Source organism: Salvelinus sp. IW2-2015, linkage group LG19, assembly GCF_002910315.2.
Source record: "Salvelinus sp. IW2-2015 linkage group LG19, ASM291031v2, whole genome shotgun sequence".
NCBI classification, from domain to species: domain Eukaryota; kingdom Metazoa; phylum Chordata; class Actinopteri; order Salmoniformes; family Salmonidae; genus Salvelinus; species Salvelinus sp. IW2-2015.
Window position 1 is genome coordinate 23,226,160 of NC_036859.1, and position 27,553 is coordinate 23,253,712.

A 27,553-nucleotide genomic window follows, 5' to 3' on the forward strand; every position below is an offset into this window, starting at 1 on the left:
CAGATTTCCTTAGCAGTTCCTCTGTAAAGATACAATAAGGAGCACAACTCATTTTGAATAACACATTTTATTGAAATATTCATAAAGTGCACGTTTGTTTATAGGGCCAGTGCATACAAAAGCTGGGATCTTTCTCTGAAATGGATACGAACACAAATATAATCTAACACTTGAAACAAATCAATCTACCTAAAGTAGTAACGAATGTTACATGGCAAGATACTGAGCAACAGCTACATCCAGTAAAATTGTGAGTCTGGTTACTTCAAATTGTTTAAACTATTGTGTAGAACACATTTATGCTGCAATCCTAGACTCAGGAATTCACCCACATTTTGCGCAGCAAGCCTATATCACCCTTGGTGTTTGACTCCAGTTTGTTTGTGATGATCTCCAAACTGAGTTTCTGCAGGGCCTTGGAAAGATAATCTGTCTCGTTCTTGTCCCCACTGGCTGTCTGCTCCAGGTCCTCACTCGCTTTGTACAGATTGTCAGGAACAAGAATGGTCACGCCATACCCGTGGTTATCATGAATATGATTGTCTGTCAGCTTCAGCTGGGGCTGAGGGAGAACCTGTGAATAGAAAACAATTTTGTCACTGATCTATCCTTGGTTTTCTACTTGAGTTGACACCAACATAAGTCACCTATTTAATTAGGTCTCAGGCTCTGCTTCACTGTGCCACATTTATTACACGTACTAAAATACCACTGATATCATGCTGCTGCTGACAATCTAGGGTTCCTCCTTGATTTAAAGGTTTAAGTTGATTCCTTCCACACTGTCACCTCACTGGAATTTAGTGGCATTTCCACCTGTACATTTGTGTAATATATATTTTCCCCTCACATGGAACAGCCATAATGCTAGTACTGTATACTATACCTTGAGATTGATTCCACCCTGTGAACCTTTAGAGTCTTTCGCCAGCTGGTTGCTGCAGTGATGGATTTCATTCCGATGCAGCTCTGCAACGCTGCCAGGGTACAACTCCACTCCTGCACCCTGAGAAAGTCAATGTCAAGTAAATCTGTGCTCATTTTCTAGTATGTCTCGATTACATCCACACATCAACAATCAGATAAGCCATGTAACTCAAAAGCAATATTTCAAAATGACAACTCTACCTTTGCACCAGAGATCTCACAGTTCTTCATGACCAGAGAGGCTCCAGTCAGGACACACACTCCTGTGCCTTGACACTTCAACACGCAGTTGTCCAGGGTCAACTGTCCCGACTCCACCACAACAATGCCATCACAGGTTCCATGCTGCACCAATGTCAGGTTCATGAGCATCACCTTGGAGGCTTTGGACGCCACAAAGTTGTCATGGGATGGGTCAGAGTAGAACAGCACCTCTTTCCTATCTCCTTCTCCTGCAGAGTATAGAACCATTGAGGCATGAAGGTCAACTAACGCTTAAGTATCACTTGTCAGCTGTACTTTAACGGATATACAGATTTTATTATGGCCATGAATATAAAAAGTAATATCGTATTTACCCTTTATTGTGATGTCGTCTGTGAGGGATGCCAGTGCAACTGCGTGGTACTCTCCTGGGAAGACCACCACCGTGTCCCCAGAGAAGCATGAGTCCAGAGCGGCTGACAGACTGTCATGCTGCTGGATCAGAGTGTCCGCCGAGAAGTTCTTGATCTGGGGTCACAATGAAATAAAGATAACGTTTTGAAATAACTGAGATAAGCTGCAATAAATCAAGTTAAAAACAATCATTTTTGCAACAAAAAAATGACATGACTGCAGTGAATAACACCAGATTCAGCARACCAACCATGTCTGTTGTCATTATCTGGGCAACAATGTGTGTCACAATCCTTCCAGATGTTCTCTGTCCCTTTCTGCGTTTGTAGATCCTTGGATAGAAGGGTCCATGGCTCCTAAAGACATTTAAAGCAATATCTTGGTATTAAATCAACACTACGGCTCATTACAAGAACTGCTGACTAAAGAACAAGATTAGTTGAGCAGCAATACTAGCTGTTTTACACTATGTCAGCATTGGTAGTTGGATGTTGAGAAAAGCTAGGACCAATGATCATATCTTACCTGAGTCGCAGGTCTTCCCAGAACTTCAGGAGCCCACAGAGCATTGACATTTCATAGTACTTTTTCCAGCACTCCACAGCCTCCCCTGGTAAGGCCTCCCCACGGATTTTGGTCTGGAACTTTGTCAAGTCCAGTCGTTTGCTTCGGTACTCCTCAAGGGTCTTGCGGTATCGCTCGCTGATTGGACCAGGGATGGTTCCATCCTGAATGTCATAATACCTGCAGACAAATACACCGCATAGTCCAGGTGAACATCATTCAACACAGCAGTGACACCATATCTAATCTTTGTGGCTTGTTTTTGGTTGGCTCTGCTGAAATGCGGAGGGTATGCTTACAGCTGTATGCGTTTCTCAATGACTCCTGCGTACTCGTCACATTCCTCATCATCATCCCAGTCCCTCCAGAGAAAATCGTAGAAAAACCTGCAGGGAAGCATGAAGACAAAATCTGGAATTTGGATTTACACTGTATTAGAGGAGTTCCCTAATGTTATTCACCTTGCATGTTCCAGATACTCTGCAATGTTGTCTACATCAGCTCCCATTCCTTGTATGGGGTAGACATCCAAGATTGGCACAGAGTAGTCATGTTCCCTCAACACATCTTCAACCAACTCTCTTGGTAAATTGGCAATGTTTGAGGAATATGGCTCTGCCACGGAAACAGACACTCGAAGAGGGAGGCTTTTTCCTTCGCATGGTGTACAGTTGACCTAGACAGCCAAAGTTCAGGTTTAGGAAAATGGTCAGACACTTTGCATCCCAATTATGGCAGAATTGTGGATATGGTACTGTGATCTAGACCTGGGTGCTTAGTGGTAACTTCTTGAGCCATTGTTAACAGATGTAGCTAGCTACCGGTATTTGTTTGAAACGCTAATGTTAGAGGGAGCCCCTGTCAACTAAATAATGTTAACTGTGCCTGTGGCAGTGTGGCGTTAACAAGCTAATGATTGCTAAGCAAGTTCATTAGTGTTAGCGAATGTGAGAGCCACATAGAAATGGAATGAATAGAACAGGCGTCCCCATTCAAGTCAATGATAGCATAATGGGTGGACTGGCAGCAGTTGAGAGTGTACCAACAGGAGAAAAGCAAGAAGTAAAACCAGGAAGTTTAGCCATCAATATGTGCTGTGATTTGATTCAACTCAACTGACATTACAMAAAATACATTCCTTTGCATGAGCCACATCAGTTATCATTTGAATTAACATTCTACATTACCATGGAAATGATTTCATCACAATACCAGGCAGCCATTTGCCGTTATATTCATTCTATTTCTATGCTGAGCCACCTGTATCTAAATATTTGAAATTGTATCWGGATGTAACAAAACTACTAGCTAGTAATGAAAGGTTAGTGATATCTGGGACAGCCTAAACCCTAACCCTTATGTGAAGCATCCGGTTGTCGTTTCCACTCACTACCAAATATGGTGACGAGAGGTAGCCCAGTGGGAGAAGAGGGAGCGTAATGGATTTTAGCCGATATTATGCAACATTTCTCATCGATAAAACATTTGATCTCAATACGGGTTTCTTTACCCAAAACTTGAATTTGTTATGAACCGAATGGACTACGTTTAGCAGATTCTACCCTTTGCCAAAGTAAAAAATAAATAAAAAAAGTTCGTTTAGGAGGGTAGGGGCGAATTGAGTTACTCCGCACGCGCACTTCAGAGTAGGCGTTCCCTAACGGAAATATGCAAATACATGCTACAACGCGCCAATAGGATCTCGCTAGCTCGTGGTTGGTTCTGACCATTAAGACTCATTGTTCCCTTTGGAAACGACCAGCTGTGTTCTATCTTGGGTTAGTTATAAAAAATCTTTGACTTAACCCTTAAATTACCGTAACCATTTTAATGTTCAAGTTAAATGGGGTAGGGAGTGGAACGTCCCAGTGATCCCGTATAGTAAGGACCGTAATTAAATTATCTAACTTACGTCGACAAGCACACCCACGAATGGCAGGTCGCCAATATCGCAGTTTACCAACAGGACTTCTGGGGAAGTTTTCCACACTGCAGTCCAAGAGCGTTTGCTGGCAAGTTTTTCTATTATGTAGAAACTTATAGCTTCATCTGCGTCTTCTGCCTGTTAAACATGCAAATAAAACATGTGTTAGCATACTTGACTGTGAACATTGTTGGGTTGTCGGCCAGTTGATAAATGAATTAGGTAACTGGGTAGCTAAAGTAAGTGAACGTTATTACTAGTTAGCTAGATCTAGCCACTTACAGAACACTGGCCAATAATATGATCGCAAAACAGAGCAACACGTTCATCGTAGGTGTATGTCTTGTTGGAGATGAAGATTTGTGGCAAGACTTGGGCCTCTTTAGCATCAAATGGCTCTTCGCTGTCAGGATTTGGCGCCAGACGTTTCCTTCTCATAGGGACTTTATTCCTTACGATTTGAGGAGAGTCAGCAGCAGAGAATGATGTTAAACCATCATCATAGCTTGGCACCTCACTGTTCGGAATAGTACTGGTATGAGACTGGGCCTTTTCATGGGCCATCTCACTTGAGACAGGTATTTTAAAATGTTCCTTGCTTGCTTTCTGTGCTGTTTCATCATGAAAATCTTCCAGAGGAAACAAAGGATCAGGGGCACAAGTTGCCATTGTATAAGATTTGCAAATAAAAGTGATTCTTTTCGAAAAATTTACCTAGTTCGCTTGCTTACCGTTAGCTAAAGCCAACGACTTTTGCCCCAGCACCGCGAGCCTGAGTTGGTTCAGATTGAATATTTGAAAATTGAGCGCGAAACGGTCACGAGGTACTAGCGGCAGCCGGAAGTAGCATGCGTCATCACAAAACGCTCAGAAGTGAACAGAATAAGTTGTGTTCACAAGCTAACTATTTGATAAAGCCAAGTATCCGAGTGACTCAATTGCAATTTTTCTTCGTCTGTTTTCATGATTGAGAGATATTTTAAATCGAATCTGTAATGGTTTGCTAAGATAGTTTAGTTAGCTAGATTGGGATGGCAAGGTCTTTCAACCAAGGACTCCATAGAGAGCAATAGTAATGGCCTCTAAAGCCTATGGGGAAATGTAATGTGAGTTTGAGGGGTTTTGGATAAATGTTGAAAATGAGGTCTGTGGTAAACACKGGTTAAGGAGATCTTGTACATTTTGTCCTATGAGATAGTCTTCATCAGCTGATGTTATTGTAAAATGTGAAACATTTATGTAATCAAAACATAATTCATAATGTTAACTAACTGATTATCTCATAGGGAAAAAAACGTATAAGATAGCCTAAGCCTTTTTTAACATCAGACCTTATTTTACACCATTTATCCCAAGACCCCATTTTTTTACCCATTCATTTCCCCCATAGGAATGGCTGAACGAACCAGAGGTAGAAAATGCTAACTCATTTCCGGTTTTTAGGACTACAAGCTGGCAAACTATACCACAGAGTTTATAAAACCAGAGACGCAAAGTTTTGAGAATTTCGGGAACGCTTGTGAAGCAGACTCGGCAGATCAGATTGGGGTTGGCAAGTCAATGTAAAAAAATGTGTCCTTGTTAATTTTCTTGAAATCCAAATGCAAAACCTAGATTTGAGCCAATGTCTTAAATAACTGAAACTGTCATTACTACAACCTTGTGAAATTGACAAACTGACATGTTTTGTGTCACTCCGGGATGCTAGCCTTCTAGGCTGAGTTCCTCTGTCCAGTGTCTGTTCTTTTGCCCATCTTAATCTTTTCTTTTTATTGGCCAGTCTGAGATATGGCTTTTTTTTTTGCAACTCTGCTTAGAAGGCCAGCATCCGAGTCGCATCTTCACTGTTGACGTTGAGACTGGTGTTTTGCGGGTACTATTTAATGACGCTGCCAGTTGAGGACTTGAGAGGCGTCTATTTCTCAAACTAGGCATTCTAGTGTACTTGTCCTGCTTGCTCAGTTGTCCACCGGGGCCTCCGACTCCTCTTTCTATTCTGATTAGAGCCAGTTTGTGCTGTTCTGTGAAGGGAATAGGACACAGCATTGTATGAGATCTTCAGTTTCTTGGCAATTACTCGCATGGATTAGCCTTCATTTCTCAGAACAAGAATAGATTGAGTTTCAGAAGAAAGTGCTTTGTTTCTGGCTATTTTGAGCCTGTAATCGAACCCACAAATGCTGATGCTCCAGATACTCAACTAGTCTAAAGAAGGCCAGTTTTATTGCTTCCTTAATCAGAACAACAGTTTTCAGCTGTGCTAACATAATTGCAAAAGGGTTTTCCAATGATGAATTAGCCTTTTTAAATTTATAAACATGGAATAGCTAACACAACGTGCCATTGGAACACAGGAGTGATGGTTGCTGATAATGGGTCTCTGTACGACTATGTGGATATCCAATAAAAAAAATCTGTCATTTCCAGCTACACGTCATTTACAACATTAACAATGTGAATACTGTATTTCTGATAAATTTGATGTTATTTTAATGGGCAAAAAATTTGCTTGTCTTTCAAAAACAAGTTCATTTCTAAGTGACCCCAAACTTTTGAACGGTAGTGTATATATCTTATTTTTTTCACATTTTCAAACAGTCCATTTATATTTTCAAACGGGGCTATACATTTGGGTTAGGTTTTTTTCTCGCCTGAGTAGCCTCGTTTCACCGCCAAAAATAAAATTTACCCATCTAGTGTTCAACAAAATAACAACACAATGTCAAATACAGGTAGCCTAGTCAAATAATTAACATCCAATCACATTCACCGTTTCTCTCTCACGGGAATTCCACTAACGAGCCATATGTAGCCAAACGTAGCTGCTGCTCATGTTGGTATCTGTATTGTTGGTACACTGCAGCATCCACCGAGAGGCTCTTGCTGCCAAAGGAATGCCTGATGGCTTGAAAGCTGTTTTGGACACTACAGTGAAAATGGTTAACTTTTAGAGAAAATACAATTTCTTTAAAAGTCATTAGTCACATGTGCCGAATACAACCTTACAGTGACATGCTTACTTACGAGCCCCTAGCCAATAATGCAGTTTCAAAAATACGAATAAGAAATCAAAGTGACAAGTAATTAAAGAGCAGCAGTAAAATAACAATAGCGAGACTATATACAGGGGGGTACCGGTTGGTTGAGGTAATATGTACATGTAGGTAGAGTTATTAAAGTGACTGCATGTATGATAACAACAAAGTATCAGTGGTGTAAAAGAGGTAGGTGTTCAGGAGTCTTACGGCTTGGGGGTAGAAGCTGTTTAGGAGCCTCTTGGACCTAGACTTGGTGCTCTGGTACCGCTTGCCGTGCGGTAGCAGAGAGAACAGTCTATGATTTGGGTGGCTGGAGTCTTTGACAATGTTTAGTGCCTTCCTCTGACACCGTCTGGTATAGAGGTCCTGGATGGCAGGAAGCTTTGCCCAGTGATGTACTGGACCATTCGCACTACCCTCTGTAGTGCCTTGCTGTCGGAGGCCGAGCAGTTGCCATACCAGGCAGTGATGCAACCGGACAGGATGCTCTCGATGGTGCAGCCGTAGAACCTTTTGAGGATCTGAGGACCCATGCCAAATCTTTTGAGTCTCCTGAGGGGGAATTGGTTTTGTAGGGCCCTCTTCACAACTGTCTTGGTGTGCTTGAGACCATGTTTGTTTGTTGGTGATGTGGACACCAAGGAACTTGAAGCTCACAACCTGCAGCCCCGTTGATGAGAATGGGGGTGTGCTCGGTCCTCTTTTCCTGTAGTCTACAATCATCTCCTTTCTCTTGATCACGTTGGGGGAGAGGTTGTTGTCCTGGCACCACACGGCCAGGTCTCTGACCTCCTCCCTCTCGTCGTTGTCTGTGATCAGGCCTACCACTGTTTTGTCATCGGCAAACTTAATGATGATGTTGGAGTCGTGCCTGGCCGTGCAGTCATGAGTGAACAGGGAGTACAGGAGGGGACTGAGCACGCACCCCTGAGAGGCCCCTGTGTTGAGGATCAGCGTGGCAAATGTGTTGTTACCTACCTTTACCACCTAGGGGCGGCCTGTCAGGAAGTCCAGGATCCAGTTGCAGAGGAAGGTGTTTAGTCCAGGGTCCTTAGCTTATTGATGAGCTTTGAGGGCACTATGGTGTTGAACGCTGAGCTGTAGTCAATGAATAGCATTCTCACATAGGTGTTCCTTTTGTCCAGGTGGGAAAGGGCAGTGTGGAGTGCAATAGAGATTGCATCATCTGTGGATCTGTTGGGGCGGTATGCAAATTGGAGTGGGTCTTGGGTTTCTAGGATAATGGTTTGTGAGCCATGACCAGCCTTTCAAAGCACTTCATGACTACAGACGTGAGTGCTACAGGTRGGTAGTCATTTAGACAGGTTATCTTAGTGTTCTTGGGCACAGGTACTATGGTGGTCTGCTTGAAACATGTTGATATTACAGACTCGGACAGGGTGAGGTTGAAAATGTCAGTGAAGACACTTGCTAGTTAGTCAGCGCATGCTCGCAGTACACGTCCTGGTAATCCGTCTGACCCTGCGACCTTGTAAATGTTGACCTGTTTCAAGGTCTTACTCACAACGGCTGCGGAGAGCGTGATCACACAGTCGTCCGAACAGCTGATGCTCTCATGCATGTTTCAGTGTTTTTTGCCTCGAAGCGAGCATAGAAGTAGTTTAGCTCGTCTGGTAGGCTCGTGTCACTGGGCAACTCTCGGGCTGTGCTTCCCTTTGTAGTCTGTAATGGTTTGCAAGCCCTGCCACATCCGGCGAGCATCAGCGCCGGTGTAGTACCACTCGATCTTAGTCCTGTATTGACGCTTTGCTTGTTTGATGGTTCGTCAGAGGGCATAGCGGGATTTCTTATAAGCTTCCGGGTTAGAGTCCCGCTCCTTGAAAGCGGAYGCTCTAGCCTTTAGCTCAGTGTGGATGTTGCCCGTAATCCATGGCTTCTGGTTGGGGTATGTACATACGGTCGCTGTGGGGACGACGTCATCGATGCACCTATTGATGAAGCCAATGACTGATGTGGTATTGTAAGAAATTGTAATAGATACTGGAAACTTGTTATAACAACTTCTCAACATAAGCTATCCTTTGTACAAAATGCACCCACCCTTTCTTTCTCTTTAGACACATGCTGGTCTCATTAGATACTAACCACAGACACACACACKCCCCACTCAGAACAGGCCCCTGAAACAACATTAGGCATACACATTCTTTCCAAGGTTGTGACTCAAGACAAAGAACTATGTTAAGAGCCAATGGAACGTCGACACCAGGCCCGAACAGGACTACCCACGACCCAGATCGACCAATCAGAAGGCCAGACTACCAGATTCAACCTAAGTCATTTACTGCATATATAATCTGCACAATATGTTTAGGGCCTCTTTTCCGACGATTCCATACGAGTCAGACAGAACGGGGCCGTGCAGCACGATTTGCCAGATATCTTTACCTTTGAATAAACTGCCTTATTATACAATATACTCCTCGTCCTATGTCTCAACTTGATCTCCTGTCTCCAATAACGATTTATCAACAGTATACTCCTCAATGCCATCGGAGGAATCCCGGAAATATTCCAGTCTGTGCTAGCAAAACAGTCCTGTAGCTTAGCATCTGCTTCATCTGACCACTTTTTTATTGATCTAGTCACTGGCGCTTCCTGCTTTAATTTTTGCTTGTAAGCGGGAATCGGGAGGATAGAATTATGGTCAGATTTGCCAAATGGAAGGCATGGGAGAGCTTTTTATGCGTCTTTTTGGAGTAAAGGTGGTCTAGAATCTTTTCCCCTCTGGTTGCGCACATTTAACGTGCTGATAGAAATTTCCAATATACAGACGCTGGTTATCAAGGGGCAAAGTATTGACATGTTTTTTTTTATTGAGAGATGACCTTAAAGTTTTCTTTGCTGATCATAATTTTCACTTGTCTGACCACTTGCATGATGACGAGTTTCTCACGACTGGCTTATCTGGGTGATGTTTTTTCTCGCCTGAATCATCTCGATCTATGATTTACAGGGACTCTGCAACTATATTCAGTGTGCGGGACAAAATTGAGGCTATGATTAAGAAGTTGTCTGCATTAACATGGACAACACACTGGTCGTTCCATKATTGTATAATTTATTTGGTGTGCAAATGAACTTAAGTTTACGGACAATGTCAAATGTGATATTGCGAAGCACCTGAGTCAGTTGGGTGTGCAATTACYCAGGTACTTTCCCGAAACAGATGACACAAACTGGATTCGCTATCCCTTTCATGCCATGCCTCCAGTCCACTTACAGATATCTGAACAAGAAAGCCTCATCAAAATTTCAACAAGCTGGGGCCTCCCGGGTGGCGCAGTGGTCTAGGGCACTGTATCGCAGCGCTAGCTGTGCCACCAGAGATTCTGGGTTCGCGCCCAGATTCTGTCGCAGCTGGCCGCGACCGGGAGGTCCGTGGGGCGACGCACAATTGGCCTAGCGTCGTCCGGGTTAGGGAGGGTTTGGCCGGTAGGGATATCCTTGTCCCATCGCGCACCAGCGACTCCTGTGGCGGGCCGGGCGCAGTGCGCACTAACCAAGGTTGCCAGGTGCACGGTGTTTCCTCTGACACATTTTATTTAATCAGAAGCCACTGCCAGATTTCGTGCTTAAATAAAATTTTCACAGAACAGCTTGTTGAAAAAAAAWTTCTCCCCAATTTCGTGGTATCCAATTGTTAGTAATTACTATCTTGTCTCATCGCTACAACTCCCGTACGGGCTCGGGAGAGACGAAGGTCGAGAGCCATGCGTCCTCCGAAACACAACCCAACCAAGCCGCACTGCTTCTTAACACAGCGCGCATCCAACCCGGAAGCCAGCCGCACCAATGTGTCGGAAGAAGCACCGTGCACCTGGCAACCTTGGTTAGCGCGCACCTTTTACCCTCAAGGGTATCCTGCCTTGGCAAATTGAGCTTTTAAGACACTGATACCCTTTGCAACCACATACCTATGTGAGAGTGGATTCTCGGCCCTCACTAGCATGAAAACTAAATCCAGGCACAGACTGTGTGGAAAATGAAAAGACTGAGACTCTCTCCAATACAACCTAACTTTGCAGAGTTATGTGCATCCTTTCAAGCACACCCTTCTCATTAACCTGTGGTGAGTTTTTCACAATTTTCGATTAAGAAATAAAGTTTTATATGTAAGATGGCTAAATAAAGAGCAAAATTATTGAATATTAGAATATTATTATTTGTGCCCTGGTCCTATAAGAGCTCTTCGTCATTTCCCACAAGCAGGGTTGTGGGATCCAGGAGGGCATTGAATGTCTCTGCTGTAACCAAGAAGTTTAATCCTGACATCTAGCCACTTAGCTAGCAAGTTAGCAAATCAAATGACACATCATAGATTTCTTATAGTTAGTTATAAGCAATGGCGTTGCACGTGCCCCCATGGAAAATCATACTGTTGGTATTTTGAAATACCCTGGTATACAGTATAAACGGTATATCGCCCAAGCCTACTTAGGCAGGACAATAACCCTCCTGCTTATCTCTCGCTTACTTTTTAATAGACTTAACTTGGTTTCAATAGAAAATCTAGGTTCTTAAGGGCAGTTCTGTATTTTGTTTTGGGATGCCTCTGCTGCACACTGCCTAAGAAAAAGTTTGGGTTTATGACACAGAATGCTACAAAATAATTGTTGAGATTCATTGCTATTGAGATGCCATTTGGTGACCCATTTTTGACAACCAATGAGAAAAGTTTATGCCTACAAATTATGTTTTTTTGATTAGGGTAAGTGTACCTTTTAACCACACCAAAATCTAAGTTTAGACATTTCTAACATATTGCCCTAATATTAGGCTTCCGAGTGGCGCAGCATCTCAGTGCTCGAGGCATCACTACAAACCCTGGTTCGATGAGAGGCTGTATCACAACCGGCRGTGATTGGGAGTCCAATAGGGCGCCGCACAATTGGCCCAGTGTCGTTAGGGTTTGGCCGGGGTAGGCCGTCATTGTAAATAAGAATTTGTTCTTAACTGACACGCCTAGTTAAAAAAWAATAATAATAATCTGAAAAGTGAGTATAAATTAAAAGATGAATCTCTCATGTGAAGTTTTAGGACTGTACTTACAATTTTTTTTTAATAAGACATACAAATATTTGATGAGTTTGGACTGGGCTTAAAGGGTAACGAATGTACCCATTTTATTAAGCTCATGGGTGTTCCAAATAAGCCCACCTCTTAATTCATACATTTGAATAAATTTCCAAATGTTAACTTACAAACTGACATTTCTTATATAAAATTGTATTATATTAATATCCCTTAAAATATAAACTGATCATTACTATTCAGCATGAAAGTGGCACTCAACAGAGGGGTGTCCAATCATATCCACAGAGATCAATGCGGACTTAGGCTTTTGTTCTTGTCAACCTAATTCAACTAATCATAGACTTCAGTCAAGACATGATTAGTGTCTTTTTTTTCAACTAACACACAACTTCAAATTAATTATCTGAAAGCTGATTCACATCTGCTGTATTGCTATTCTTCTTAATTAGGTTTTAGGAAGACAAATTGAACTATCTGAAGACAGTTTCAAATCTCCCCCTCTACTGTTGTATTACAAAAGTACAGGGGGTGGAGCTAAAAACAGAATCACCAGGATGAATGAAGGACAACAATATGACATTGCCCCCACCCAAAAGTGCACGAGTAGTCATCTTCTTGTCCCTCATTTGTTTGCATTTTTGTCCAAAACTATCCCTCAACCCTGATCTTATTATTTTCTGTCCGCATCAACGACCAACTGTCCATTCCAAATGTCTTGGCGAGAGTACAGAGGTTTTTAATTGTTCCTAATCGTTTCTAATCTTGGTAAAGGCACCATGGATAGATGCAACTTATGCGTAACTATTTTGTTTGTTTTAATCAACTTAAATCTGAACAAAAAATATTTATGCTCACGTTCACTGAATATTAGGGATATCAACACTATCCATATGTTTCAATACAAATCGGGCTTAATAGGAACATACTGGGCTTAGTTGGAACAGTGATTTAAGATGAATAAGACAGAATAGCAAAGTCTATTTCGAAAATATTTGGAAACCAATGGTTTGTGGTATAAATAGACACATTAGACTACAATATTATGCAACGTTAGTATTGATCATATTGAAATATATATATTTATTACCATTTACACTCTGTATAGAGGGAGTGCTTTTTGTGCTACTATACCTTTAAGCCCACCTGAGATAAATGTCAAATTGACAAAAATGGTGTCTGTGCATAACAATGCAAGGTTAATTTAACAGTTAAATAAGAAAAAATGCATTTAAAAATGTAAGCTCTAAATGCCTGAAATGTATGATCTTGTTAGCTATACTAATAGATACTATTTTTCAACTCCTATATGTTTATTCATTAACGTGTCTTAATATTACCTGCAGATAGGCGTTTTTAATTTGACAACCGCCTCGCTTTTTTTCACTAGTTTATAAATAAATAATGCATGGTTGATACTGTGTCGAAGTTTTGTTTGTCGTGTTGTATTGAAATGCCCACTCTTCCTATGCGGTTTTGCGTTTCTGGCAGGCAATACGCACTGTCAAAAGAGTGGAAAACTAAAACAGTGGTGATAGTTTGAAGAATGTTATGTTAAACTCGTAAAAGATTCGGCGCGTCATCAAAGCATCCTTCACGCGGAAGTCGACGTCGAGATTTTTTCCCAAGTTTTGACTTGCGCAGTAGATCCTAGGGTGTAGTCGGATATAGTTATTTTCCTTCTGAAGTTTCTCCATGGCGGTGGACACAAAGCACTGAGACCGTGGAAGTCTGCGTTAGAGCAAGGACAATAATTCTGGAAGGAACAAACGCATTTTTAAAGAGAAGCGATTGAAAGTTTTCCGCATGGTTTTACTTGTTTTATCAAGATTGCGGTAACTGGGTAGTTACCAATAAGTTGAAAGTTCAAAGGTGTAATAGAGGGATTCGTGTAGTTGTAGCTTAAGTTTGAAACGGCTTTTAGAATAGCTGAGAATGCGTTGGGTTATTCAAGTTTTGTTTTCATTTACTTGTTTGGCTGTCTTCAGCCACAGTGCTATGGATGAATGCACTGACGATTCGAGTCGTCCTCAGCGATGCATGCCAGAGTTTGTCAACGCTGCTTTCAATGTCACTGTGGTAGCTACCAATACTTGTGGCTCTCCACCAGAAGAATACTGCGTACAAACCGGGGTTACGGGGGTCACCAAGTCGTGCCACATCTGCGATGCCAGGGATCGCAGACAACACCACAGTGCTGTGTACCTCACCGATTACAACAATCAACAGGACACCACCTGGTGGCAAAGTCAAACTATGTTAGCGGGCATCCAGTATCCACACTCAATCAATCTAACTCTTCATCTTGGTAAGTGTTGGTTTTATTATGTTTCAAGCGCATAAAACAGTCCAATATGTTTAGCTACCGTTACCGTAAGAGCACTATTCATCTCATCTGCAGACGGATTAGGGGGTGGCTTTTTAACTCGGAGCAAACATTGACCTCGAAACAACTGTTAAAATGGACCACGAATAGAATAGGTTTGATTACAAAGTTTCAATTTGAAAACAAATCCTAGTTGACAAGCCGAGATGTGCAACAATGTTTGTATGGCAATCACACACTGACTGCTCAATTCTTTGCGGCGGACAAGACAGCTCCTGACGCCATCAGTAGATACGCTTTATTATTAATTTTTATTTTACCTTTATTTAACTAGGCAAGTCAGTTAAGAACAAATTCTTATTTTCAATGACTGTCTAGGAACAGTGGGATAACTGCATTGTTCAGGCGCAGAGCGACAGTTTTTTAACCTTGTCAGCTCATTGAATTCAATCTGTGTAAAATATGCCTAAAATATATATTTGCGTTTTCTTTGTGTATTCAGAGTCATGAAAACGGTTATCATGCTCTTCATGCATTACATTTAACCAGAGGAATAGATTTCTCAGTTAGTTATACTTTTACATACTGAAATTTGCGCAAACTGCCGCACAGCTGAAAGTTCTAGACTCGAGCTATGAATATCAAATGCTCCATCTGGGTCTTGTTAGCTTTGACTAATGAGTACTTTATAGAGTAGGCCAGATTAAATGGACGATGATGCGAGACATTTTAAGTTCAACTGTAGGGGGGTCACATGTTGTGAAATATAACTGTCCTTCCAATAATGATTGGAAGAGTGCTTTTTCTAGAGTTAATTTCAAATGAAAAACGTTCCATGACGTATTTGAGACGAGTTTCAGTATTGACCCAGCACTACTGTTTTAGTGCTCGACATTCCTGAGTGGTTTAGTCAGGTCTCCTTGTAGCTTCTTTGTAGCCTAAGGTAACACACTTTGATAAGCTGGTGGAGGACTGTAGTCACCTATTCTATAATGAAAAATTATATAAACGCAACAATTTCAAAGATTTTACTGAGTTCATATATGAACTATCAGTCAATTGAAATAAATACATTGGGCCCTAATCTGCAGATATCACATGACTGGGAATACAGATATACATCTGTTGGTCACATACTTTTTTTTTTTAAGTAGGAGTTTGGATTAGATAGCTAGTCGGTATCTGGTGTGTGTCCACCATTTGCCTCATGCAGTATGACATCTCCTTCGCATAGAGTTGATCAGGCTGTTGATTGTGGCCTGTGGAATCTTGTCCCTTTTCAATGGCTCTGTGAAGTTGCTGGATATTTGCAGGAACTGGAACACACTGTCGTACACGTTGATCCAAAGTATCCCTAACATGCTCAATGGGTYACATGTCGGGTGAGTATGCAGGCCATGGAAGAAATTGTACATTTTCAGCTTCCGGGAATTGTGTACAGATCTTTGCGACATGGGGCCGTGTATTATCATGCTGAAACATGAGGTGATGGCGGAGGATGAATGGCACGACAATGGGCCTCAGGATCTCATCAAGGTGTGTCTTTGCATTCAAATTGCCCTCGATAAAATACAATTGTGTTTTTTGTCTGTAGCTTATACCTGCCTATTCAATAACCCCACTGCCCCCATGGGGAAATCTGTTCATAACATTGACATTAGCAAACCACTCGTCCACACAACGCCATACGCGTGGTCTGCGGTTGTGAGGCCGGTTAGACGTACTGCCAAATTTTCTAAAACGATGTTGTAGGCAGCTTATAGTAGAGAAATTAACGTCCAATTCTCTGGCAACAGCTCTGGTAGACATTCCTGCAGTCAGCATGTCAATTGCTGCCTCCCTCATAACTTGAGACATTTAGTGGCCTTTTATTGCACCTAGGGCTGTGGCGGTCACGCAATTTCGTCAGCGGTGATTGTCAAGCAAATAACTGTCAGTCTCACGGTAATTGACCGTCAATTAACATAAACATATTTGGCTTCCACACACAGCCTACAATAGCAAATGGAGGACGCTTTTCCCCCGTGGCTTGTTTTCATGCCTCCCAGGTAGCCTATACTCCTGTTGTAAATGTAACCAATGTGCTTACTATAGTAAATATAGTAGGCCTGGCCTATAGAAAGCTCATGGGATCCTCTTTTTATTAATGGAAATCAGTTTTTTTCCCCGCAGTTGCATAGCCAATAGAAATGTTGTGCAACATGGGCTCTCAAGTGTTTGATTAGATTTTTGATTACATTTGCCTTGATGTCAGAGTGGTTAGAGGGACAATAGAGTACTAAGTACCAGGCAGTTTGAAAGTTTGGTAGGCTACTAATGACCAGAGCAGCATCAGAGCTGGGAAAAGCCTAATTACCATGAATAAACGGTCATGAGGAAATTGACTGCCTTCATGACTCATGACCGACAGTGTGCCGGTAATACGGTCACCGCAACAGCCCTAAGTGCAGCAGTGTAATGATCATGCTATTTAATCAGCTTCTTGATATGCCACACCTGTAAAGTGGATTGATTGTCTCTTGGCAAAGGAGAAATGCTCACTAACAGGGATGTAAACAAATTTGTGCACAACATTTGAGAGAAATTAAGCATTTTTTTTGTGTGTGTAAGGAAAATTTCTGGGTTATTTTATTTCCGCTCATGAAACATGGGACCAACACTACATGTTCGGTCTACACATTCCGCCATAACACCCTCAAAGCACAATACACTTCAAGATAAGCACACCATAGCCAGGGGTAGGAAAATATCATTTCCTTTTGTGAAGTAGCACTCAAGTTTGCAATTCCAATTGACTCTTCTCATTACCTAAGCTCCTGGTGCAATGAGCCCTAACATTCAGGATTGCTGATGCTGTCTTATTGATATTAGAGTGATTACTATAAATGGCATGAACACTACCGTGTTATCTGACATAAAGGTCCCAAAATAATGGTCCCAAAATAATGGAAACACTTGAGTAAATGAGGGATACAACGTTGTTTAAAAGCAGGTGCTTCCACACAGGTGTTGTTCCTGAGTCAATTAAGCTATTAACATCCCATCATGCTTAGGGTCATGTATAAAAATGCTAGATGGGGCCATTATTTTGGCTACCATGGCTATGCCCCCATAGGATAACAATCCCCCCCATCCACAGGGCACGAGTGGTCACTGAATGGTTTGATGAGCATGAAAATGACATAAACCATATGCTATGGCCTCCTCAGTCACTAGATCTCAACCCAATTGAACACTTATGGGAGATTCTGGAGCTGTGCCTGAGACGGTGTTTTCCACCACCATCAACAAAACACCAAATGATGGAAGAGTTCCAGACTAGGCTTGGGCAAAATACCAATGATATGAATTTGAATACCGTTTCTAAAAAATTTGTGTGTGTGCTACGCCACTGCTTTTAACTATAAGTTAAGTATAACTATAAGAAAATGATATCAAACTCAGGGCTCCAGTTAACTTGCTAGCTAAGTGGCTTGATTTCAAGATCACGCTTCTTGGTTACAGCAGAGATATTCAATCCAATTTTCTGGTTGCATAAATTTTGTGCGTTTTTATGTTTAAGTAGAGCCACTTTGTGTGCACTTCCGGTAATACCGTATACCCTGGTATGGTACAGAAACGGTATGACAGTATGAAAATCTGCATACAGCCCAACCCTATATATCCAGARACTTGTAGAATCTATGCCACGGTGCATTAAAGCTGTTCTGGCTCGGGGTGGCCCAACGCCCTATTTAAGAAACTGTTTCTTTTATTTTTCCAGTCACCGGTACTTTCCATGTTGTTAATATTATTAAATGTTGACAGTATGTTCAAGGGGGAAAAGTGAACAATTTCTGTACAGTCATATTCTCAACTTATTTCCTACATCCTGTCATTCGCAACATTAAACTTTMAATATCATTTTATTATTGACTTAGGCCTACTAATAGATTAAAGTCTCACAAGTGCACACAAGGCTGGCATGAATTGGCCTCTGTTAGTTTCCCATTATCACTAAATGCATAAGTTCACTGATTGTTCACATTATGTGAATCACTGTGGGGAGGTGACTAAGGGAGTGGGAAAGGAAGCTAAAAGCCACAATGGTGGTGTTCTTCTTTTCAAGGCAGGCCGTCCTCTTTACATTCTGTTTGCCAACCTTTGTTTGAAGGAAACATCGACCTCCCTCGAAGTATGTTTGTTGCTAGTTGGCTTGTTGAGGTCAAATAAAATATTTTCATTCAAAATCTTGCTGTTTGTGCGGCTATGCATTTGATCTTATTCTTTAGAGAATGATTGGCCTAGATGCAGGGCTCGACATTAGCTCTTGTCCGTGACAATAAAATAAAGTCAGACAAGAAGAATATAGATTTAAGTTGTCACAATGGAGAAGTAAAAAACCTCATCACAATATCAAACAATTACTCCAATCAGAATTGGATAAGAGAGGCCAACATTGGAGTAATATTCAAATCCATTTTTTACTTAAATATAAAAGCCTACATGTCAAAGTGTAGGTGATATGCATATTGGCTACAGCCTCGTGTCCAAAKCGATGCTGACATGAGGGAGGCGCCAGAAAATGTAACCAAACTTTTAATTACATAAATATATGCTAAACGACAGTCATGTTTGACAGCGATAATAAAGGATAATTAACGTTTATAGGCTTGATTATGCCAACATACTCGAGGCACGGTGTGTTCAGATCAAATGGTTACAAGACCGGAGAGTGAAGGACAGTGCCTGTTGCGCACCGCACATCWCCCACCTTGAATCTGAGTGGAGGTGGTCAGCATTTTGAAACTGTTTACCAATTTAACTTAGCTTTAGCTTTCTTCTGGAAAATGTGAAGTCCAAGATGGAAAAAGGGGGCGTTGTTGGGGCTGTGTTTCTGGACCTAAGGAAGGCTTTGGATACTGTTAACCATAAGATTCTCATCACAAAATTGTCCAAGTTCAACTTTCCTCCGAAGCCTTGAGATGGATGAAATCATACCTTGAAGGCAGAACTCAGTGTGTCAGAGTGAGCAATGAGCTGTCGCCCACTCTTAGCTATGATGTGGGTGTGCCCCAAGGGTCAATACTGGGGCCCCTCCTGTTCAGCCTGTACATTAATGATCTGCCTTCTGTCTGTACTGGGTCTGAAGTTCAAATGTATGCAGATGATACAGTGATATATGTGCATGCAAAGAGCTAACAACAAGCTGCACAAGAACTCACTACTGTAATGGTCCAGGTTACAAAGTGGCTCAGTGACTCGTGTTTGCATCTCAATGTGAAAAAAACTCTGCATGTTTTTCACAGAGGGCAACAGATGCTACTGAGCCAGATATGTGTCAGGGGAGAAGCTCCAGGTGGTATCTGATTTTAAGTACCTTGGCATCATACTTGATTCCAACCTCTCTTTTTAAAAAGTATGTGAAATGTAATTCAAATAACCAAATTCAACCTAATTTCCGATGTAGTCAAACAATTTCGTATAAAGAGGTAGAAAAACTGTTCTTCAAATCTATGATACTCCCCCGCTTGCTGTACAACCTTAAAACCTATTCAGTCCATCTACAAACAGGTTTTCATAGTGCTTGATAGGAAGCCCAATAGCCATCATCACTGTTACATGCTCAGAAAGCATGAGCTCCTGAGTTGGGATAATCTTGTGCAATACACCGACGCATGTCTTGTATTCAAGATCCTAAATGGCCTGGCTCCCCCTCCACTCAGTATTTTTGTTAAACAGAAAACCCAAACATATGGCAGCAGATCCACAAGGTCTGCCATGAGAGGTGACTGTATAGTTCCCTTAAGGAAAAGCACTTTTAGTAAATCCGCTTTCTCTGTGAGAGCTTCCCATGTCTGGAATACACTGCCATCAGACACACACAACTGCACCACCTATCACACTTTCACAAAAAACATGAAGACATGGCTAAAGGTCAATGAGATTTGTGAACATAATCCCTAGCTGTGTATTGCCGCTTTCCATGTTGTCTGTAGCTTGTGAGGTATGGAAACACTTTATTGCTTTTATGGATTTTGTCTTGTTGCTTTTTGTTCTGTTGCTCTGCGTGTGCTCACTGCTCTATGATTGTCTATATTGTAATTGTTTTTAACAACCTGCCCAGGGACTGCGGTTGAAAATTAGCCGGCTGGCTAAAACCGGCACTTTTACTGAAACATTGATTAATGTGCACTGTCCCTGTAAAAAATAAAATAAACTCAATTGTTAACCTGGCTGTTTTATGTCATTTTATTAAGCATGCCTTACCTTGTTTCAAAGTAGTCTTGCCAAAATACGAACGACCATGGAAATGTTGAGAGAATTATTTAAACGCTTAATYTGCCATTGAAACCAGCATATTTCTCATGTTTTATTGGTTTTCAAATCAACTTTATTTTATTGTCCAGCAGCAAAATGTATACTCCTATTTGTATTAGTAACCCATGCTAGTTGATACATCTTTAGATCTCGATCCCTCTCGATTTTTAACAGATTTTCAWATCACATGAAACCGCTTGCGCTTTTGAGAACGGTGTTTTCCTGCTAATTGCATTTTGGAATATTGGGSCCTACAGCCATGTGCGCATTGTTGAGCTTATAATATGAAGAAAATAAACTTTGTCAACATTTTAAACTAAACAGACTGATCTGTTGCATCAGCCTCATTGCTTTTTACATTTTCTAATGTGCAGTGGTTGTATGAATTTTGGATCTGTCGTCCCAGAGTCTGTTTTGAACCGTAGACCTATTTTTAATCGGCCCAGGTATGACAGGACACCCTTTAGTTTGAGCCCTGGTTGTAATTGTAATGTTGCAATATTTTATAGGCTACCAAAGGTGGCCAATCATCCACCAAGAGAGCCTTAAATTGTATTTGTATTTTGAGGCAGGCTTGAATAGGCAAAGAAGCCAATAGGCAGAGTAGCCTACATGTTTGTTTTGATTCTCTATGGATAAAAAAAAAGATAGTAATGCATTTTATTTTGTAAAGCGATTCCATGCATCGTACAATGATGTAAAAATAGTGAGACCTTTTTTGGGGAGGGACAAGTGACTTGTGTGTTAATGGTAAGTCACTTAAAATAAAAGTATTGGTTAAATTACCATATTTATTTTGTTACGATTTAAGCTTTCGTTTGTATATATTCAAGGCTTGGATGACTTTAATCTCAGTATGCCCTTGAAGGGCTGGTTTGGGCAGGAAGAAGGCATGTCCCGACTTGACAACACAGCAGACATTTAACTAGAGGTTGAAGATGTTTCCTGTCTTTCTAATACAGTATCCTCCACTCTTGAATCCCTAGGCCTCAAATACATGATGATGCCTTACAAATAATGTTTGTATTGTAAGTTCAGGAAAGTTCATCCCCAGGCAAATTCTGTTCCCCAGTTTAGCCCACACTCAGTGCAGAAGAGAAATGAATATTCATGGTGTGCCCATCTCTGAGGGGAATTCTCTTCACCTATTCCCTGAAATGTCAGTCTCTATGAAGAATGTGAACAATGAGGGAGACATCCCCTAGAGGTTTCTGTTTCAAATGTACTTTTAAAGGCATTTGTTGAGATCCTTAAAGGAGAAGGGAAGCTTTTTACTAAATGGCATGGATTCTCCCTACTTAGGCTATTTAACAGTGCACAAATGTTTGCCAAGGTTGGTTACAATTTGTATTCCAAGAGGCAGCACCATGATTTAGTGAAGTAAAACTAACAAAGCAAACTGTTAAAACATTGTTCAATCTTTTACTCCTAATGAACGTGCAGTGAACACCTGCAGGATATGAACAGTTCCGCCTATTATCCAGATAACAATCGTAAAATAGCTTATTAACCCAAGTTAGTGACTTTGATATGACTGAGGCATGTCCACTCAAAATAGCATTTAATTCCTACATATACTTCAAAGAGTTAAATTAATGCTACACACWTATAATATTGCTTTCAATGTACTACTGGCCAAATCTTCTGCTACTGAAGTTGTGCTTGAACTCTTTTGTATTCACTATCAGGATGTGAAAAACTTCACCATAACTTATCCCTTTGTGATCTGGGAGGTGGTTAACGGCCAGAATAGCTTTGGCCAGCACACAGAAGTGGTTTCTCTATCCCAGAGATGAGATGGTGCGCAGCAGTGTGGGAAAGTCTTTCTCTGTCCCCTGAGGTTCCCAAGTCATAATGTTCCTTGTAGGCTTTCCCAAACACAATAAAAGACAGTCTTTTTTTTTTAAGACTGGCCAGCTGTTGCAAATTATACCAATCTGAAAGTGGTGGGGGATGGGGCGATGAGCCGTCATCCTATTGTTTTGCTGGTGAATGAATTAGCTCAGCGTGGACACCTTGTATTTCTAACATCCTAGGTTTTTCTGATGGTCACAGATATGTGAATAAAACATTTTTGGGGGGAAAGGCAAAGATACATTTAACAAAGGATGCAAATGATGAAATAACAAAGTGCAAATAAACTCCGAAACCAAATTATCTGAAGAGTCTCACAATGACAGCTCAAAGAGGCACTCGTTCGTTTATAAGCTATGCTGTAGTGGTTTCCTGTAGGGTGTATTAACTACATTCGGGTAGCATGTGTAGTCCGGCAGTGTCAATTATGCGTGTGCTTTGAATTTATGGTGACTGTGTGACGTAAATAAGCTAGGCTAAAGGCTTCCATGTGGCAACTTGTTTGCATAATGTGCTATATTATTTTTTTGCTAATATGATGCTGTGATGATGCTGTGTATGTAGTGGAATTGCATTAGTGCCGACATTGGGAATTCGTTTTTAATTTCCCGGGTCTTGTCATTGCATTTTCTGGGGAAATTTGAAGTGTTCCCAGATACCCATGTTAATCCCTACTGTTGTTATTTACTCTTTATAATTTTTAAGTAGAACAACAAATATGGCTTTTCTAGGGCACCTTTTTCAGGGTCAAGGAGGGCGATGGCGGATTTTTATTTTAGGCCGATATTCAATAGCCAGCAGCATACCACCCTGCATCCTACTGCTGGCTTGCTTCTGAAGCTAAGCAGGGTTGGTCCTGGTTGGTCCCTAGATGGGAGACCAGATGCTGCTGGAAGTGGTGTTGGAGGGCCAGTAGGAGGCACTTTCCTCAGGTCAAAAAAAATATCCCAATGCCCCAGGGCAGTGATTCGGGACATTGCCCTGTGTAGGGTGCAGTCTTTTGGATGGTACGTGAAACTGGTGTCCTGACTCTCTGTGGTCACTAAAGATCCCATGGCACTTATCGTAAAAGTAGGGGGTGTCAACCCCGGTGTCCTGGCTAAATTCCCAAGCTGTCCCTCATACCATCACGGTCACCTAATCATCCCCAGCTTACAATTGGCTTGTTCACCTCTCCCCTATAACTATTCCCCAGGTCATTGCTGTAAATGAGAATGTGTTCTCAGTCAACTTACTTGGTAAAATAAAATATGTKATTAAATGCTAACATTTCTGTGACATTTTCCAGACTGCCATGTATGCATTAATGGATCAATTTTAAAATCAAACAATACATTTTAATATTTACCAATCTTACTACATAACATTTTATTTGAATGGTAAATCTCTTGATTAACTGGGTAAATGAAGACTGCATAGGCCTACTCACGATACACGTGAATGCATATTCAATAGGAGTGTGCCTGCATTGAGTTATTGATCTTGTTTAGGCTGATCAGTGGAGTCTATAGTGCTACAGATGACAATCTGTTTGTGTTCCATTTGGGACCTACACTGAGTGTACAAAACATTAAGAACACTTTCCTCATGTTGCTTTGCACTCCCCCTTTTGCCCTCTGAACGGCCTCAGTTCGTTGGGCATGGATTCTACAAGGTGTCGAAAGCGTTTCACAGGGATGCTAGCCCATGTTGACTCCAATGCTTCCCACAGTTGTGTCAAGTTGGCTGGATCTCCTTTGGGGGGTGGACCATTCTTAATACACACAGGAAACTGTTGAGCGTGAAAAACACAGTAGCGTTGCCGTTCTTGAAACAAACTGGTGCCCTGGCACCTGCTACCATACCCCGTTCAAAGGCACTTATCTTTTGTCTTGCCCATTCACCCGCTGAGTGGCACACATTCACAATCCATGTCTCAAGGCTTAAAAATCATTCTTTAACCTGTCTCCTTCCCTTCATCTGCACTGATTGAAGTGGATTTAACAAGTGACATCAATAAGGGATCATAGCTTTCACCTGGATTCACCTGGTCAGTCTGTCATGTAAAGAGCAGGTGTTCCTAATGTTTTGTACACTCAGTGTACGTAAAGGGTGGTCAACATCCTCCAGGAGAGCTAATGGGTGTGCAMCTTTTATTCCTCTAACAAACCACATTTTAGAAATTAGCTGGTAATCCAGACCTATATTGTGTTTTGAGGAGAGCTTGATCAAAAGCCTGCACACCCAGTAGTTCTCCAGACTGAGGGTTGACCACATGTGTTTTATACAGTTGCCCAAGCAAGAAGGCGTCGACAGAGATGATCGCCTCGCTTCACGTCCTTAGGAAACTATGCAGTATTTTTTTTTTTTTACGTATTATTTCTTACATTGTTAGCCCAGAAAATCTTAAGTGTTATTACGTACAGCTGGGAAGAACTATATGGATATAAGAGCGACGTCAACTTACCAACATTATGACCAGGAATACGACTTTCCCGAGGCAGACCTCCACCCTGGACATTGGTTCTAATCCCAGAGGCCGACCCAAAACAGCGTCATCGCAGCAGAGACAGATGGAGCGGCCTCCTGGTCAGACTTAGAAGGCGAGCACACCATTCACTGCTTCCGAGCATATTACTCACCAATGTCCAGTCTCTAGACAACAAGGTGGATGAAATTAGGGAATGAGTTGCTTCCCAGAGAGACATCGGAGATTGTAACATTCTCTGTTTCACGGAAACATGGCTCACTCGGGATATGTTGTCAGTTGGTACAGCCACCGGGTTTCTATATCCGTCGTGCCGACAGAAACAAACATCTCTCTGGTAAGAAGGGCGGGGGTGTATGCCTTATGATTACCGAGTCGTGGTGTGATCATAACAAAATCCAGGAATTCAAGTCCTTTTGTTCACCTGACCTAGAATTCCTTACAATCAAATTCCGATATCATTTTTCAAGAGAATTCTCTTAGATTATAGTCACAGCCGTGTATATTCCCCCCCCCCCCCCCCCCAAGCAGATACCTCGACAGCCCTGAAAGAACTTCACTGCACTCTATTTAAACTGGAAACCATATATCCTGAGGCTGCATTTATTGTAGCTGGGCATTTTAACAAAGTTATTTGTTAATTCAATGGCTCAAACACGAGACGTATGTGGCAGGGTCTACAGATAAACACAGATTACAAAAAGAAAACCAGCCCCGTCGCGGACATCAACATCTCGCTCCCAGACAAATTAAACAACTTACTTGTGTGATTTGAGGACAYTACAGTGCCACCGATATGGCCCAKTACCAAAGACTGTGTGCTCTCCTTCAACGTGGCCGACATGAGTAAAACATTTAAACATGTTAACCCTTGCAAGGCTGCAAGCCCATGCGGCATCCCTATCCCTAGAGAAGTTTTAAGTTCCTCGGCGTACACATGACGGACAAACTGAAATGGTCCACCCACACAGACAGCGTGGTGAAGGCGCAACAGCTCAGGAAATTTGGTTTGTCACCTTAAACCCCTCACAAACTTCTACAGATGCGCAATCGAGAGCATCCTGTCGGGCTGTATCACCGCAAGGCTCTCCAGAGGGTAGTGCGGTCTGCGTAACTCATCACTGGAGGCAGACTACCTACCCTCCAGAACACCTACAGCACCCGATGTCACAGGAAGGCCAAAAAGGTCATCAAGGACAATAACCACCCGAGCCACTGCCTGTTCACCCCGCTATCATCCAGATGGCGAGGTCAGTACAGGTGCGTCAAAGCTGAGACCGAGAGACTGAAAAACAGGTTTTTATTTCAAGGCCATCAGACTGCCATCACTAACATAGAGAGGCTGCTGCCAACATACAGACTCACTCAAATCACTGGCCACTTAACATTATAAAATACATTTATTTATCACGAGTCACTTTAAGTAATGTCACTTTAAATAATGTTTACATATCCTACATTACTCATGTATATGCTGTATTGTATACTATCTGTTGCATCTTGCCTATGGCCATCGCGCATCCATATATTTATATGTACGTATTATTTTTCCATTCTCTTACATTGTGTGTGTGTGTATGAAGTAGTCATTTTGAATTTGTTAGTGCAGTAATATCTAACAAGTAATCTGTCGGAACTAGAAGCACAAGCATTTCGCTACTCGCATTAATATCTGCTAACCATGTGTATGTGACTAATTTGATTTGATAACGGTGTGTTTTATACAGTTGCACACTACTTTGTGTTGTATTAGGTGCCTTGCACAACGACAGGAGTACATGGGATCAAAGAGCCACCTCCCAGTGTCTAACGCATTACATATACTTTTTTTTATGCAGTTGAAGTCGGAAGTCTACATACACTTAGGTTGGGGTCATTACTCGTTTTTTAACCACTCCACAAATTTCTTGTTAACAAACTATAGTTTTGGCAAGTCGGTTAGGACATCTACTTTGCATGACACAGGTAATTGTTTACAGACAGATTATTTCACTTATAATTCACTGTATCACAATTCCAGTGGGTCAGAAGTTTACATACGRTAAGTTGACTGTGCCTTTAAACAGCTTTGAAAATTCCAGAAAATGATGTCATGGCTTTAGAAGRGTCTGTTAGGCTAATTGACATCATTTGAGTCAATTGGAGGTGTACCTGTGGATGTATTTCAAGGCATACCTTCAAACTCAGTGCCTCTTTGCTTGACATTATGGGAAAATCAAAAGAAGTCAGCTAAGATCCCAGGGAAAAAAATTGTAGACCTCCACAAGTCTGCTTCAACCTTGGGAGCAKTTTCCAAGTGCCTGACGGTACCACGTTCATCTGTACAAACAATAGTACGCAAGTATAAACACCATGGGACCACGCAGCCGTCATACCGCTCAGGAAGGAGACGCGTTCTGTCTCCTAGAGATGAACGTACTTTGGTGCAAGAAATGCAAATCAATCCCAGAACAACAGCAAAGGACCCTGTGAAGATGCTG

At 41.7% G+C, this 27,553-nt stretch overlaps 2 protein-coding genes across 2 annotated transcripts in view; one reads left to right on the plus strand and one right to left on the minus strand.

Annotated features, from left to right (window-relative positions):
- Positions 1-50: 50 nt before the first annotated feature.
- On the minus strand, positions 51-5,352 carry LOC111979154 (testicular spindle-associated protein SHCBP1L). The gene is made up of 10 exons (XM_024009490.2): positions 4,316-5,352; positions 4,022-4,171; positions 2,571-2,785; positions 2,409-2,495; positions 2,071-2,289; positions 1,796-1,901; positions 1,506-1,659; positions 1,129-1,379; positions 887-1,006; positions 51-574 (listed from the first exon to the last, which is right to left on the minus strand). Exons 1-10 carry the CDS (start codon positions 4,700-4,702, stop codon positions 317-319), a joined length of 1,947 nt encoding a protein of 648 aa, XP_023865258.1. The 5' UTR covers positions 4,703-5,352; the 3' UTR covers positions 51-316.
- Positions 5,353-13,786: 8,434 nt separating this feature from the next.
- Positions 13,787-27,553, plus strand: part of LOC111979206 (laminin subunit gamma-1) — a 72,391-nt gene continuing 58,624 nt past the window's right edge. Inside the window, exon 1 of the mRNA XM_024009586.2 lies at positions 13,787-14,434. Within this exon, the coding sequence (XP_023865354.1) occupies positions 14,062-14,434 (373 nt within the window). The 5' untranslated portion in view covers positions 13,787-14,061. The remainder of the gene's footprint in view (positions 14,435-27,553) is intronic.